Source organism: Gymnoscopelus microlampas (genome assembly GCF_963454915.1).
Source record: "Gymnoscopelus microlampas genome assembly, chromosome: 3".
Taxonomy (NCBI): domain Eukaryota; kingdom Metazoa; phylum Chordata; class Actinopteri; order Myctophiformes; family Myctophidae; genus Gymnoscopelus; species Gymnoscopelus microlampas.
This window is the reverse complement of record NC_139940.1, coordinates 18,522,919-18,540,746: the sequence shown is the minus strand read 5'-3', so window position 1 is coordinate 18,540,746 and position 17,828 is coordinate 18,522,919. Positions and strand designations below refer to the sequence as shown.

Genomic DNA, 17,828 nt, shown 5'->3' with positions numbered 1-17,828 from the left:
TATAGGTCAATGTGTCATGATAAAGGTCATGCACTATATATAATGCACCCACATGGAAAAAAATAAAGACAATTTGAACATATATTAATTAATTTCAGTAAATACAATATTAAGTGGAATCCCCTTCAGTCAAAACATTGACATACGCTCACTTATGTTTAAAAAAGAAACACATTAAGTTAAATGATCTAGAGCAGTGGCTCTCAAAGTGGGGTCCATGGACTCTCAGCGTTCCTTGAGGGGGTTCCAATTCTTCCAAATGGACCATATAAGTAGATCTCTAACTCTGAGATTGTACAAAACGAGTCCATTTGTACACGCTTAAAATTATTTTGCGGGTCCTTGAACTTAAAAGGTTTGATTGATTGAATACTTTATTAACAGCTTATAGTACAGTATAATAGTACAGTTGCACGATTATATATTATCATACAATGATGATGCTAAAAGGATAACACTAAATGTGTGTATTAAATTCATCAAGACATTTAAAGACATACAATAATATACAAGACATCATCAACACTAGTAGCAATAAACGTATATGTATAGTAAATGGGGGGGGGGGGGTAATTTCTGATTTATGAAGTTATTATTTTGCTTTTTTCTTTGGAATATTTTGTTACACACTCCAATCCAGTTGGTGGCGGTATTGCACCTCTAAGCTGGTTTGCCAAGGAAAACTCGTCTCCGCGTGGTAGCCATGGCAATGCCATGGCAACTGGGTGTTGTAGGTAGCCAATCACAGCACGATCCTCCTCTGGGCTATGGAATCTAATCGCATGAATAGGTTATCATTGGACAAGAGATTTCGCGGCAGTTCTGGAGCGCGCATCAGTCGCGCATGCGTCCCTTGTGTTGACTTCAGTGTTGCCATTTCCGCTTATTATAAGCTACTTTTGGCTTATTTTCATGTAAAGTCGTAAATATTGTTTCGTTGCGGGTTGAGTTTTTTTGGGCTTGTTTCTAAAGTGTAGTCGCTTATTTGGGTTGTTTCCTATTGTCGTTTAAACCAGTGCTTCTCAAACATTTTCATGTCAAGTACCCCCAAATTAATATGTATTTGTCTGCAGACCCCCATCTGAAAATATTTTGTGCCATACAAGATTTGTGTCATAAATGTTCCACATTTTGCACTTTCCCCCCCAAGACGTCTTCTTTGAAAATAGCAGATCGCTTGTAGATCTGCTATTTTCAAATAGCCAATGCATTATGTTTAAAGGACGAAGGCCGGGCTCGCTGGGCTTGTTTTCTTAGACCTCGTTGCTTTTTTCTCTCTCAACACCTGGCAACACTGGTCAACTTAGCGCGCGGAATCGTTGTCGGAGGAAGAACAGTCTGTCTGTCAGTCTTCTGATCACTTACCTCTTCTTTGAGCTTCTATCGTTTAAACTAGATCTCAACATCATGTGGAATCAAGGTAAAGTTACACACATGAACCGTTGCTGCCTGTTTACGGGGAATAAGATGATTTGTTGATGTCTAAAATGAGCCCGGCTAGCATTAGCCAGCACGATAACAACCTACCCTTTGTTGAAAGTAAACAACGTTGTTGATTCTTTTGTTTAGCTCAGTGGTTCGCACACGTTTTAATTTAATGGGATCCCTATATGGGTCCATTTGGTTCCATGTGTGCACTCTCAGACTCAGTTACAGACATGTAAGGGCACACCTGGTTCCTATTTCCTCCTAACTATCAATCATTTAGTCAGGTGAACCACCTCAAGGACTCCTGTCACTCAGAGATCTGTAAGGGTCCATTTGGTTCCATTTGTACAGTCTCAGAGTATTTCCTAACTGTCAATCATTTAAGCTGGACCACCTCAAGGACCCCTGTCACTCTCAGAGATCTGTAAGGGTCCATTTGGTTCCTAACTATCTATCATTTAAGCTGGACCACCTCAAGGACCCCTGTCACTCTCAGAGATCTGTAAGGGTCCATTTGGTTCCTAACTCTATCATTTAAGCTGGACCACCTCAAGGACCCCTGTCACTCTCTGAGACATGTATAAGGGTCCATTTGGAACCACCCCCAAGGACCCATGGAGGTCCCCGGGACCTCACTTTGAGAACCACTGGTTTAGCTAACTCTAGGTCTGTTTTCAGTGGTCAGTTCAGTTGACAGGGATGTCATTGTTTACAGGAGGAGGATATGGTGGTGACTCCACCATGGGTGGTGGTGGTGGTGGTGGCTACACTCAGTCCCCAGGAGGGTTTGCATCGCCGTCCATGTCCCAAGGAGGGGAGAAGAAAGGGGTAACGTGACATTCTTCTTACTCAATTAAGCTTAATTTTACTCTGAGTCTTAACAATGGATACATTAACATGATAGAGGAGTTTACTATGCAGTGAGATGCATCAGACTTGACAGTTTGAATACTATTAAACAAACATTGCTGGGTGGCGCAGTGGTTAAGTCCCTGCTCACCACCACGGGAGGTTGTGGGTTCGAAATCACTGTGGTTCGTCGGGCGTCTATTCGAACACAAGTGGCCCGTGTTCGGGGGAGGGAAGCTGGGTGGGGAGGGTGATATTGGTACTGTACGTACTACTTGGTCACTGTACGTACACTCCCCGCTGACAGGGCGGCAGCTGTCAGCGGGGAGTGTTGGGTGGGAGGAGTAGGACGAAGGCTCTACGTCCTCCTGGTGGGGGCTCCTCACTGGCAGGTGAGTCAGTAGGATACAACAGCAGTGACGGCACAGAAATGTGTGTGGGAAGGAAATCATTGGTATTACTGCCAAATTGGGGAGAAAATAATTAGCTACTCTAAATTTAGGGGAAAAAAGAAAGAAAGACAAACAAACATTGCTACCACTTATAATATGTAACATAACTGCCTTCATCCATTCTAGCCAAGCACCCAACCCAAGAATTGTTGATTCCTGCACTGTAGTACCAGCAGCTGCACACATTTGGTGACAGCGACACTGCCTGAGGATGGAAGTGGCCCTTACACAGCAAGTTTATTAAACCTGTGTGTGTGTTTGTGTCCACAGAGACAACGTGCAACACAGATCATCCCGTGCACAGTGTCTCAGTTAATGTCTGCTGCCCAATCTGACGAGGTCTTCAAAGTGGGAGAGGTGGAGGTTGCCCAAGTAAGTTGTGGCGGGTGTAGCACTGCCCACTGCCAAGACATACTGTATGTAGATTCTTCAGAAGGGAAATAAACTGTTTTCCTTGATACTGGCCCTGTGATTGGGAGGTTTTGCAAATCATTTCATTTGAATGTTTCATTTCCAAAACTAAAAAGATTGATTTCTAGTTTGCCTCTGTAGTGTGGTAACCTTTTAATAATGTATGTAAGTGTTGAGGGAAGTAGTGTAGCCTAGTGGTCTAGCTACTTCATGTCTCACACACTCTGTTTGGAATTAACAAGTCACAGCAAAGAGGATACAAAAAGTGATATTAAAGTTAAGTTAAACGCAAGAGGCTTAAAAGAGTGAATCGAGTCCAAGTTGAATGATGGACTGCTGTTTTTCATTCTAACTGCTGAAATGCATATGGATAAATCTCAAAACCATGTGGCCTATTATATTCATCAGATTATCAGAGATACGGTCATATTAAAATTGTCTCACCCTGTAACGACAACTCTCCAGAATGATTAGAATTCCATCCTGTGTTCATTGTTATGTTAATTGCCCTAGTGAGTAGTGAAACAAGGTGTGCTAATGTGAGAGTGACAGGTAATCCATTTATTCTGGAAAGAGAATTGTACTGTATATAGAAAAAAAAGATTTTGTTTGTTGATCATGTTGATTTGCATTGTATATTGATGATTATTTTTAATCATACATTTAGGATGTGGGGTCGTATTATTTTATTGTTCTGTGACTCTTTCTTACGATGTAGTATTGTAAATACTATGAAAAAACACGCAAAAACACTTTGCCCCTAACATGATATCTCTAAAAACGTAGGCATTGATATGAGCGGCTGTGCAATTTATATGAAAACCGATAACGAGTCTGAATGTATGCTCTTGATTTGGGAAAGTCACGTCTATACTGAGTGACCTCAACTGTTGATCTTGTTTCTTGTTGTCACTCCTGAGTATCTGCTTTACTTACAATCTTAGGTTACTGTTGTGGGGGTTATCAGAAGCATAGACAAAACCATGACCAACATCCAGTACAAGATCGATGACATGACGTGTGCTCCTATGGACGTAAAGCACTGGGTCGACGCAGAGGTGAGTGTTGGCTGCTGTCTGTGGCTCTGACCATTTCTCTCATTAATGGTTCCTTATATAGGGATGGGGTGGGTACACGGTTTGTACACCAGTCGTTCGGAAGGATCAAGGATCCCCATAACAAATGTAACTATAAATAAAAAACGTCACGTGTATGCACCTGGGACGTATCATCTGTGTTATAGCTTGGGGTCGAAGGGTGTTTCGGATCTCGCAACATACACCCTCGCCCAGGTGACCCAGCCGGGGTTGATCAAGCCCCGACTTACGTCCCAGTAGCTACCCACGGTCAGTCCTCTTAGGGAAAGACGGGACCCCTCAGTCCGCTTCTCCGGAACTACTCTGCCAGGACCGGGGGAGGCTCTGGCACGTGGAGGGACTAGGCTCTGTGGATGGCCTCCTGTCCGGGCCCCTCCTTCGTCTCACCAGGTCCAGGACCTGTGCGTTGCACCAGACTCCCCCGCTCCAAACATAACGTAACCAAATGGACCCGTAAAGATTTGTACACACGAACTGTCAGCAGTTCTCAGACTGGATTTAACACATTAATTAGTTCTATAATTGGTCCTTGGTTCTAATATGGGACGCATCCTGATTTTTCTACCAAAGCAAGGTAATGCTGACGTCCACCTCTAGTGACGGACCTGCAAGAGAAATGGTTGCACCAGGCTTTAGGTCTCTGATGGGGTAGGTTGAACCGTCCTGCTCGGTCCATTATTACTGCAAAGCCACTGCGAAATATGCAATGTTTACTTCAAAACAAGCAGAAACTACTAGGAGTGTCACGAAAACCGATCAATGAAAATGAGAGAGAATTTGAACGTTACATTAAAATAGAAAGTCAAATTGCTTTCAAGAGCTTGAATGGCACCTGCTGTTTGATGTGAAGAGTGTGCACTGCAATTAGGAAAAAAGCCACTAGATGGCAGAAGGGTACATTGTTTACAACCGAGATTCTCAACCCTTTTCATTTCACAGGCCCCAATTTGATATGCATGGTTAGACTACAGACCCCCATTAGATTTGGTCTCTTAAACCCCAATCTAAGATATCTTTTTTTTATTGTTGGATATGTCTTGGTTCAGAATTCCATAATCGTCTGTATTGTAGATAGAGAGATAATAGTGAAACTATTCAAAATAGACAATGTTGTACTTTTTCTAATTGTGCTTACGGTACTTGAAAATGGTAATGCAATGATGAAGTAGTCATGCTAGGGAACCCTGTCAAGGACCCCATGTTGACAACAGTGTGAGAAAAAGCCACCAAGATAGATTGTCTTATAAAAATCACACCCAGTGTGAAGTGGGCGGTGTGTGGTCATCACAACATGACTCACTTTAAAAAAAGGATAAATGACTTTTTTTAAAGTCCATACTGCTATTCATAGGGCTGCACATGTGTCATGTGTTTCGCTAGCCAATCACAGTCCTGAATTTGCAAAGTCAGCCAATCACATTACAGTTAGTGGTGATGACACTAGCTGTAATGTGATTGGCTGATATGAAAAAAGTATCGATTTGCATTAACAATGGAAGGGTTAGGGGGTACACAAATTTTTTGGTCGGTGTCCAAAACTCACTTATAGGGGGCGGCTACACCGCCCCAAAAATCACACCCAGTGTGAAGTGGGCGGTGTGTGGTCATCACAACATGACTCACTTTAAAAAAAGGATAAATTACTTTTTTTTAAGTTCATACTGCTATTCATAGGGCTGCACATGTGTCATGTGTTTCGCTAGCCAATCACAGTCCTGAATTTGCAAAGTCAGCCAATCACATTACAGCTAGTGGTGATGACACTAGCTGTAATGTGATTGGCTGACTTTGCAAAAGTATCGATTTGCATTGACAATGGAAGGGTTAGGGGTATACAATGCGTTGTAGACTATTGGCCAATCACGTTGCAGGATTGGTCAGTGTCCAAAACTCACTTATAGGGGGCGGGGCCAAAAATGTTTTGACAGTGTAAGTTTAAGTGGAAAATCAAAATTAGATCATGGTTTTGGAGAATCGTGACGACCCTAATAGGTCTGGTGTAATTTTACGAGACTTTAAGTTTCTTGTAAGATCAGCCATTTAAAGTTGTCCTGGACAAGGGGTGTGTGTGTGTGGCCCATAGAGTTAAAAATAATAGAGAGGGCACCGGATATCGCGTCCACTTGCATTGAGTTGCTCACACAGCGCATGAAGCGAATTCACCCCTTCTTCCGGGTTGTAAAGTGTGATGGGCGTAGCCTATTTGGGGCCACTGTGATCCGTTCTGCGTCACAGAAGTGACGCGTTTTACGTCACAGAGGTGCGCGTCCCTGTGCGCAAGCTTGTGCGCAAGCTCGTGAGTCAAGCCCATTGGTCGAAACCGTTTTTGCTCGTACATTTGCAGTGGCCCCATCCGTTTTAAGCTGCAGTACCTACGAATGGCCAGCATGTCCATTTCGCTTCAATGCAAGCACTGGGTTCTGGGGGCTTGGTGTGGCCCCTTTGGTAGGAGGGAGTCATCTAAAGGGGCTGTTGATTGATTGTTTTTTGTAGTACATATTAAAATGATCTGGACTGGCCCAGACGGTTGGCGTAACCGTCTGTGCACCTCCTAAACTGGTAATCCAGAGTGTCACAGGTTCGACCTTTGCTGCGTGTCACCCCCGCATCTCTTTCCCCATTTCCTGTTGGTCTACTGTTCCTATCAATAAAGGGAAAAAAGACCTATATATATATATATATATATATATATATATATATATATATCGTATATATATATATATATATATATATCGTATATATTTTTTTCTTTTTTGAAATGTATTAAAAAAAAAGAATTCTGGACTGGGATTCTCAAATTTAAGCAGTTTGCTTGCAGTGTGAAAGCTCAGAGAAATGAGTTGATATATATAGTACCTCTGGAATAAACATAGTCTAATATGAAAGCCACTGTCCTTATCACATGGTTGTCACATTTGTTTTTGTGAGAAATAATTCTGAAATCTAGAGTGAACTGGTTGTGAGGGTGCAGTCATATTGCCCTGACGTTAACTTGTATTGTTGACCAACACAGATCAATGGGATTTTTTTAAATGTAAAGATCTTTAATCCCTGGAGAAAAAACTGTGGTGATTGTGTCTCGTTCTTTCTTAGGATTCCAGTGTGGACAGCGCTGTCCTGCCCCCTGGCACTTACGTCAAGGTCTCCGGCAACCTGCGATCCTTCCAGGTGAGTTCGCTGTCTGGTGGGAATACGGTAGGCTCTATAGACGGATTTCCGCGCGACGTCATCACAGAGCAGAATGCGCAATCTGCGCATGCTCGGGGGAAACGAACCGGAAGCGCCGTTCACTCTGTTGTTGTGTTCGGGAGTTAGATAGACATAATTCTGCTATTATAGGCATAATGGGCATAATGCTGCTATTATATACATGAATCCACGGCGCGCTACCCTGCGCGCCGCCATTGCTGCGGTCTTACGTCCGCGTAGCGTTCAGACCGCAGCAATGGCTGCGCGCAGGGCAGCGCGCCGTGGATTCGTGTATACAAACAGATCCAACTTCCGACAAATCATTTTTATTGAGTAAACAAGGTATTACAAACTGCATAATTTAATCTACTTTCATTAAACCCGGTGAAGATCATTTATTTTATGAATGGACATTTGACCAGAGCTGCTGCGGGTAATGGCGCCCTCTATAGGCTTACCCCTCCTCTGCGCGGTCATATCCTCTCATGTTTACTAACAGGAAACCCGTCTATGCACCGCAGCCGTGTTGGAAAGAAATCGGGCCTCTCTACTGCCTTCACAGGTCTTACCAATAATGCTCATTAACTCATTCAGTGCCCAGCTTATTTATGGAATTTTGGCTGCCACAGCTAAAAGTCATTGTAAAAAAAAAGTGCTTAGGAGCCGAGATACAGCCTTTTTAAGTTAGAAGTTAAACAAAGAGTGAATGGAGCAGCAAATCTTCAAATCATCATATCTTGGGTTCTGAACATGTTTTTTCCAAAAAACGGGGCGTCAGGCCACGTGACGTCTTTGACGTCATGTGGCACTGGATGAGTTAAGGTTGTGTTCCATTCTGGTCAAACGTGTTACTTATGTTTGTTTTCTTGACCACAATGTTAAAAATGTTATTTAGATTGCATGTCATTTAAACAGATGCTGTTTACCTGGGATCCTAGTTTCTTGAGGCACTACACTGTCTCTCTGTATGTGATTACCTTGCTCATTGTAAGTCTCTCTGGATAAGAGCGTAAATGCCTAAATTGTAATTGTCTTTTATTTAGTTGTTAGTAGAAGTCACTTTCAATAGACTACTGGATTTCCGGTTCAGTTCAATGCAAAACCACAGATGCGTGCAAAGTCTGACTAACTGTGAGGGGCCGAGGGAGGGTAGAGTGTAAAGAAAGAAAAAAAGATCCTCATTGTAAGCCTGTAGTTCCTCTCTCTCAATGAATCTAATATGTGTATACTGCACATATGTGTGACAGTGACATGCATCTTGTCTTTTCCTTCTCAGAATATCAAGTCTGTGGTGGCGTTCAGTGTTAGGCCCCTGGAGGATATGAACGAAATCACCTCACACATGCTGGAGGTTGTGCAAGCGCACATGGCTCTAAGCAAACCACAGAACACGGTGAGATCCGATCACAATAGAATTGCACACACAATGACAAGGTTTTACTGGCCACTTGAATGCACAGCAGTCTATTATGGTAAATGCTCATCCTAAGTTATAATAAGCTTCCTCTATAAGGAAACAAAAGTAAAAGTCATAAAGTAAATATGAAACCTACTGCCTGATCAATAATTACAGCCTAATTGTTGATGATCTATGCATGTAGACAAACAATAATTTATTATTTGTCATTATTCCCAGTAAATCTCTTATGATGCAGTTTTGTTCATAGAGGTGAAACATTTTTAAAGATGACTATTTCATAGCTCCCAACATTCACCAAAACACCTGCCGGTTGCAAATGAACATAGGACGATATTTAAAGTGGACGCACTACTAGTCAGCTCCATGGGTCATGGCTGTGGAATGATTACGATATAAGAAGTGAAGAATCTGAATATTTTAATTATGTTTGAATAGCAACCTGTCAAAGGATCATCCCAATATTCTAATATTTGGAGCCTGCAGTACACAAAAAGGATTATTTTATTACTAAAATTGCATTTTATCTGTCAATTTGATTATTAATTTATACTAGAGCTTGCGTCTTCCCAGGAAAAAAACTAGTTTGTTTGTCTTGTGATAGATGGATGGGTAGATGCAGACAGATACAGATACAGATGGATGGATGGATAGATGGGTGGGTGGGTGTGTGTGTGTGCGATGCAGTCTGTTTATATTTATATATTTCATGTGCCTTCAGTGTATCTAGAAATCTTTAATGGGAGCAGTAGGTAATTATTAAAGCAACACGATTACTCATTTATTTCTAAAATGACTACTAGACAAATTAAGTTCTTAGTGGTTGTGGACAGTGTAACTATAATGTGTGGTCACCGCTTGGTTTTGGTTCTCTTTCAGTCATCTGGTGGTGGTGGTGGAGTAATGAACTCGAGCAGCAATCCCATGTCACGTCCTGGCAACATGGGAAGTACAGGAGGATACTCGGGTGCCAGTGACATGGCTAATAACGGGCTGAACCCAAATCAGAACCAGGTCAGTGGAGCAAGACATCGTTTTTTTTTCTGTGGAGACATCGCAAGACGTCGTTTTTTTTGGGTCACTGTCACATCACAGGTAGGGCTGTCACGAATCACGATCATGAAATATTAGCTGACTATTAATTGTCATCCTCCTATAATTTGACACACCTCTGTGGTGGTCGGTCGACGGTGGTGAGGCCAAAACTGTCTGCCCGGTTGTCCTCAGTGGCTTGAGCAATTGATCTGAATTTGCACACAGCCATTGACCATTACCATCTGCACGGAACTGCGAAGCCCGTTTTTCGATTTCACCAAGTCTCAGTCTTTTATTTGCGTTTTTGTGTCAAACAATGTCGCCATGGTTACGGCTGCCCATGAGTGGGATGGCCCCGGGAGCTATGGGATGAATGATCAAACTGCGCATGCGTCGAATCTACAGCCCCACTGCGTTACGCTGTTGCACACACAGAATGTGATTCGACCAACGCATGTGTGTGGTGTGTGTGTGTGGGGGGGGGGGGGGTTCGTGACGGGACACGTGCAGGGGGGGGGGGGGGTGGGGGGGTGTGACGGGCCACGGGTATGGACTAGTTAGTCTTTATGACTAAAAAAAATGCGATTATGATTTAATTGTTTATTTGGCTTTGAACATTGGGCTGTTAGGGCTATTTCTTTTGCCTTTTAAAGGCTGATTTTATACTTTTTTTTTTGTTTGTTTTTAATCGGGTGTGGCTTTTCTGAGCCTTTATTTGATGGACACGGTGACATCAGACCAAGCCTCTTTCAGAAAGGGGTCATCTATAAGAGGAAGTGAATGCCAGTCGAATCCATACATCATACATACATACGTCATAGACAACTGGTGTCATAGACTGGTCACATTGTTTTATTTGCCAAAGTGCTTTCATGTCAGTCTTGAATAAAATTCCATTTAGTTTTAGTCATATTTTAGTCATCTGAAATGTTATAGTTTTTGTCTAGTTTTAGTCGACTAAATATCATAAGATTTTAGTCGACTAAATCTACAGTTGATTTAGTCGACTAAAATGTATTTTGGCGGTGCCTTGATGGCGTCGTAATGGCTGATTTTACACTTGGTTGCATGCTGAAAATAGCCGATCTACAAGCTCACAACGCGTCGCCCCTAGTAGATCTGCTATTTTCAGAGCGCAACACAAAAACATAAAATGACTTGTCTTTTAGTTCTACTGGATCTCTTCTCCACTCTTCCCTCACTAACATTTTAGTCTTGTTTTTATTTGTTGATGAAATTGTCAATATATCTAGTCTTAGTTTTAGTCATCATCAGCTTAGTTTTTATTTAGTTTTCATCAGTGTAAAAAGGTAGTCGACGAACATTCTTCGTGTAGTTTTAGTCGACGAAATCAACACTGCCGAGCACACCTTTCTAGATGTCTGTTTCAAAACTAACAGAATATTACCATGTGTTGAACATCGTAATGAACACGGTACATGAATTAAAACAAGAAGAATGTGTTCCTCGGAGCACAGGTCTCCGCCAGGCCAGGTAGCTTATTGTGGGCCAGCAAAGTTGAAAAAGAAAAGAAACGCAACATGGTGGAAAACTTGTCAGGTGGAAATATGGCGTGGCTTATTTAGGGAGTTGCGTAATAATCCAAGGAATCCAATGGAAAAAGATTTTTGATTTATGACCTATGTCTCAAGAGCTAGGCTATTGGACAAAACGTTAATCTGCCGGTTATAGCGCCACTATGAGGCCGATTTGAAAAATATAGGGTGGCATTTCTTCCGTGGCCTAGTGGGAATGTGTGTGCAAAGCTTCACAGCAATCGAACGCTGTGTTCATGATTTGAGGTATTTTGTTCAAAACGGCCACTCCTGCAAACTTTTGAAAGCCAATCCTAGCCAATCAGGATGGAATGTGATGAAATTGGACAGATCCGTCTTGATCACATGACTATAGAGATATGTGTACCGATTTGCATGATGTTTGGACAAAATCTTTAGGAGATATTTGGGGTGGCGGTTCTTCCTTGGCCTACTAGAAGTGTGAGTTCAAAGCTTCTCACCGATATGTCCAGCCGTTATTATTGTTTATTGTTCTGCAATTATTTGGGGTTTCAACCATATACTAACCTATCTAATATTGGAATTACTAGACCTGTGCCTGTCCTTTTCAAAGTAGGATTCCTTTCCATCCAATTTCCGAGAAGAGGCGCAACACACCCCTGACCCAGAGGTTCTCAAAACATTCAGCCTTGCCGCCGATGCGGCAAGGCTGAATGTTTTGAGAACCTACTCTATTTTAGCTTCCTGTTCTTCAAGAGCATGCTTTATTTTAGCTTCCTCTTCTTCAAGAGCATGCTTTTGTTCAAGCGACTTTTGCCGAGCCAGTAAAGCCATTTCAGCCTCGGCTCTGACACGTGCAGATGCAGTAGAGGAAACCTTTGATCTTATGGATTTTTAACCATGATTTTTGCTGCCATGGTTTGATATGCTGTCATATGGTTGAACATCCTCCTGAGCATCATGAACATGATGTGACTGAGGCACAGTCACTTCCTCATTTTCCACAGCCCCATGTTCTCCTCATGCTGCTGGGGCCTTTCAGTAGGCCTGTTATGAGCCTCTAGCTGAGGTTGAGGTCTAGCTGGGGGTCCTCTGGCTACTGAGAACCAGGCATCAATACTTTAATGAATCCATCTTTATATTTATTGACCTTTGAGAACCATTCATTTTGCTTTTCTTGTTCATCATGTGGAATAAGAGATAGATAGATAGATCGATAGATAGATCGTTTTCTATTGTCATTCAACATATACATGTAATGCATAAATGAACGAAATTTCGTTCCACTGGCAATATAATCTAAAAACTACTCCTAGTTAAAAGAATGCTAAGACTACAATACTAAAAACAGACACCACTAATAAAAAAAACAGTCAGATCATAAGTTAATTAGGAGACAGAAATATTGCACACAGTAGTCTTCAGCAGCATGTAAGGAAGAAGGTTTGTACTATTTCACTTTTTTTGTTTTAGAGTAGAGTTCACAAGTCTGATGGCTTGGGGAAAAAAACTCTTTAATGCAGAATCTGGCCGTTCTGCTCCCCATGCTGCGGCATTAAAGAATCATGCAGTGCATTGGAATTTTCAGACAATTTCATCAAAACATCACAAACAAGTTGTGCTTGCAGTGAAACATTTTTCTCATCTTTCATGAGCTCTTTAATAGAGGTTATCAGAGCTTTTGTTTCCTCCACTTTCCTTTTGCGTTCCTTTTGGATTGATTTTATTTTATTTGCCAGGGCCTTTTCAGTGAGATTTATTTTTCTTTTTTCCATGTCCTTTTTTCCCAACATGTGAACCAACTTTTGTTCCACTCATTTTGAATGCACAACGAAATTATCACAGTCAGTGAGAAATGAGAATCCAATACAAAGCCAGCCACAGCAATCGTAAAGAGAGCAGCGCACGTTAATTGTTTGTCACACACACAAGCTTGGTCCAGCAGGCCGCACACACATCCACAGCGTATGCAACACAGTGGCAGAACCAGCCCAAACTGTTCCAAACAAACCAACATGGGTCAACAGGAGCACGAAAACGGGTCGGCTTACGTTACCGCTGGTCCTTTGATATAGCCTGGTTCCAGACCATAGACCCAGCCCACTCTCTGAGTGGACTGCTCCTCTTGGTCTGGTGTCATAATGTGAGCCTAGGGCTTTTCACGGTCGAAGAAAAACAGAGTCTGAGGTGGGGATGGTCTAACGACAAGCCTATCAGCGAATATCTGCTAAAACAAGCTGTGCGACGATGTCAGATATAGGCGGATCCGTGGATCTTTTGTGATTGGTTTAGGGAAATTTTAATCCCCTCCCCCTGGTAATCGCGGACACTGCAGCCAATGTCAGACTGAAGCTCCACGCAGCTTCAGGCTGATAATCAGGCTACCTTTGATACGCTCCGGTCGGGTCCTTTGTGTTTGTGGGTGCGCGTCCGTGCGTGTGATCATTCCATTGTTTGTGTGCCACGCATTGCTCGTTTGCTCCGCGTCCAACGGTGACTTGTCGGGTCCTTCCGTGGCTCCAATCCGTCTCCTTTGTGTCACTTTTTGCTGACAAATGTATGGCGACTTTCGAGACAAACTTATTCAGTCACCAAGAGGCTAAATCGGGGGAAACGTCTACCTGCCAGACGCGCTGGTTGTCATTAAATCACTGTTCCAGGGTACTGCGTTTTGTTCATTTTATTAAAGTTAAAAGCATTTCATTTTAGCGACATCATGACAAAGTGAATCATAGCATCATAGAGAAACGGAGAGAGAGTAGAGGGAGCTCGGGTGGCGCAGTGGTAAAGTCCCTGCCCACCACCACAGAGGTTGTGGGTTCGAATCCACCGTGGTGCATCCGGCTTTGTCGAGCGTCTACACGAACACAATTGGCCTGTGTTCGGGGGTGGGAAGTCGGGCGGGGAGGGTGATATTGGTCATTGCACGAACTCCTACGGGCTGGGGCGGCATCGGGGAGTATTGGGCGGGAGGAGTAGGATGACGGATCTACGTCTTCCTGGTGGGGGCTCCTTACTGGCAGGTGAGTCAGGAGGGTACGACAGCAGTGACGGCACAGAAATGTGTGTGGGGAGGTATCAATTGACATAACTAAATAGGGGGGGGGGGAAAAGAGAGAGCAGAGGAGTGATATGCAGCAAATGGTTCAGCCTCCGGAAATCAAGCTGGGGCATCATCAGGCATTAGATCCAATGTGGTACACGCCCTCACCACTCCGTTGTCAGTAGTAGTGTACTTTTACCATTTAAAAATGTATAATTTCACAACAAAAATCAAACCGTTCATTAAATAGTGTGTTATAATGTCATGCATTGTTTTCTGCATTGTATTACAATTTACAATATGATTCATTTTTTCACTATTAAATTGGTTGCCTGCTGTGCCTATCTCCTGTCCAGGCACTACAGATGAAATTTCACTTTGTAACTAACACTGGGACAGTTATTAAACTCTTCATTGTCCCTACTAAATCGAACTAAAATACGCCAAAGACGGGTAACTAAAAATGAAGCTGGTTTCATGTTCAGTGATATTCCACAGGACAATTTGTTTATTGTTCCTCCTGATGCTTATCTTAACATTTAGAGGACACTATTTTTAAGACAATTTTAAACATTTTTTTTTTATTATCCAGTGTAATCCACCAGTGTAATGCACCAAACTCACAGAGGCAAAGGTATGTGAAGTGAAAATAATTGTTTGTGATTCTGTACTAAGGTGCTGAGTTTGATCATGGGTTGCCAAGATGCAGAGGGCATCAGCCTTCAAGAACTGAAGCAGAGACTTGGCGGCATGAGTATGCCTGTCATCAGGTAAGACCTTCTCGTCTCCAATTCATTATTCTTGTAGCGTTTGACTCCGACTTAATCATGTCAACTCACAGGACGGCAGTAAGCACACATGTTATACAGGTGTCTTATGCAGACAATACTAGAGCCATATGGTCTGTCAGAGAGCTATATGTACCCTAACAGAGCCAGCAGTACAAGACTTCCTTTTTAGTAAAGCTGTTTGTGGTTTTGTTTGGTTGCCCTTTCTGTGAGAGCGCTTCTTTGTTTAAGTACACACTGTCTAAACATTATGCGTCACCTTTTCACTGTCTTCGACAGGCAAGCAGTGGAGTTCTTGAGCAACGAGGGACACATCTTTTCCACCATCGACGAGGATCACTACAAATCTACAGATAATGGCGACTAGCCTACATCACCCTGGTCCCTTTGCTCATACCACACAGAACAACATCAGTCAGAAGCTGATATTGTATCTAAACCATTAACGAGCAGTCAGACCACCACACTCTTCTACCCCGACCTGTACAGTTATACAGCAGTTTTTTTTTGTTCAAGAACTACAGTGGGACGTTTGTTTCCACATCTGTTCTCCTGTTATTCCTTCTGCTATTGTAGCAGGTGAAACAGAATCCAATGGTTTGGATCTAAAAAGTAAAAACTACTAACTAAACGGTTAGTAGTTAAATGAGCGCTTGTCCCATTTTCAACCATATCTTCATATATTTGGTGCTCACTAACTAAACTCACTAAATTAAGATGACACCATTTCTGTCTACTCACTCTGTATGCGTCTCATAGGTGGGTTATGGACGGTTCAGAAACCAGTCTATACAGGAACTGTCCACAGCCCTCTTCTGAGACACGGTAGACAGAAATAGTATTATCTTGTATTGACTTTTAGTGAGGGCCAATTATCTGAAGATGGGTTGAAAATGGCTGAAGTGGTCCTTTATTATTGCAATTACATACTGGCTGCCAAACTCTTATAAAGAAATGTTATTTTAAAAAAATCTGGGAAAATAATTGCTCTGTTTTGAGGTTTTCATGTTTATGTAACTTTATTTGTCAAATTAAAATACTTTTCAAATAAGGTTTTTGTCTTTGTGATTCTGTTTTTTTTTTTTAACTCAATTTTTATTGGAACAAAAGATTTTCAAAAGACCGATACACATACTTGAAATACAAAACAAAAAGACAGTACAAAAACACAAGAAATATAATAAAAATAACAATGAAATGAAAATAAATAAAAAATACACGGAAAAGGCTGCATTCTACAATTGTTATTTTTCTGTTACATACTGGTTATACATTGTCCATGGGCTGTGAAGACATGTGTGAAGTGAAGACTACTTTTCCCAGTATTTGTGTGATTTGTCCTCTTGTAGTCTAAGTATGAATGTTAGTTTTTCCATAGAATATATTTCCCTTATTATGTCCATCCAATTGTCTTTGGTTGGGGGATCCTGTTGATACCAGCGACGCGTGATCGCTTTCTTGCTTGCTGCTAGAAAGATTTTGATTAGATATTTGTCCTGTGTCAAGAAATCTTCAGGAATATTTCCCAACAACTTCAAGGTACATGTCTGAGGTATCTCAAAACCAAGAACAGTCTATGGTGGCGTGAATATCTCGCCAATACTTTTGAATTTTGGGACATTTCCAGAATATGTGAGCGTGACCCGCTTCCATGTGGCCACACTGTCTCCAGCATGGTTGACCTGTTTTCAGTTGCTTTGATTTAATTTTAGGTGTTATGAAAAAACGGGTTAGATTCTTCCAGCAGAACTCCCTCCACATTCTTGAGTTAGTGGTCGTATATTGTGTTTTACACATATTTTCCCATTCATCTGTAGAGATATTGATCTCTAACTCTTTTTCCCATTTCGTTTTAATATACTCTGTGGAGTTAGTTCTGGCTGACACCAGGCACTTATATAATTTTGACACCGTTCTTTTGGACTTTTTTTATAGGCCTGGGTAAATACCTGAATAAGATCCCCATTTAAAGCTCCAGGCTCCAGTGGCTTCACCTCTCCTAAATAGTACTGTCGTATTTGTAGATATCTAAAAAAATCTTGACTGGTTAGATCGTATGTATTTTTCATTTTTTGAAAACTCATGAGCTCTTTGCCTTCCATGATATTACACATAGAGGTGAAACCATCTCGAGCCCACCGCCTGAAAGTTCGATCATATAGTCCAGGTTTAAAATCTGGGTCGAAAGCGGGCCATCTCAACACCCTGATTGTCCTCTCCATTCTGTTCTGTTTAACGACTTTGAACCATATCTTTAAATTGAATACTGTAAATGGGTCTAAAGTGGCATGGTAGGATTCAGCCTGTTCTTTACTTCCAATTAATGTCTGAATAGGGATGTCAATTGATTTAGTTTCCAAATTCTTCCATTTTGACTCAAAATCTTTATCATTTGTGCCGCATAATAGTACTCCCTCAGATTCGGCAGGGACATACCCCCCCTCTCTTTAGGGAGTTGTAATGTTTGGTATCTGATTCTTGGCTTTTTTCCATTCCAAATAAATCTGGATACCATTTTATCCCATTCATTAAACTGTTTGACAGGTACCTCCACCGGTAAAGATTGGAAAAGATATAATATTCTAGGAACGACATTCATCTT

The 17,828-nt window shown here is 41.9% G+C and overlaps 1 protein-coding gene across 3 annotated transcripts; it reads left to right on the top strand.

Moving 5' to 3' along the window:
• Positions 1–1,292: 1,292 nt before the first annotated feature.
• Positions 1,293–16,277, top strand: rpa2 (replication protein A2). Of its 3 annotated transcripts, none has more exons than XM_084051942.1 (9): positions 1,299–1,420; positions 2,144–2,256; positions 3,000–3,101; positions 4,085–4,198; positions 7,331–7,405; positions 8,703–8,819; positions 9,723–9,857; positions 15,114–15,208; positions 15,506–16,277. In XM_084051942.1, exons 1-9 carry the CDS (start codon positions 1,408–1,410, stop codon positions 15,591–15,593), a joined length of 852 nt encoding a protein of 283 aa, XP_083908068.1. In that variant the 5' UTR covers positions 1,299–1,407; the 3' UTR covers positions 15,594–16,277. The 3 variants fall into 3 exon arrangements, with proteins under 3 accessions (XP_083908069.1, XP_083908068.1, XP_083908067.1); XM_084051941.1 differs by having other exon boundaries at positions 9,723–9,938; XM_084051943.1 differs by lacking the exon at positions 2,144–2,256 and having other exon boundaries at positions 1,293–1,420; positions 9,723–9,938.
• The last annotated feature ends 1,551 nt before the right edge of the window (positions 16,278–17,828 follow it).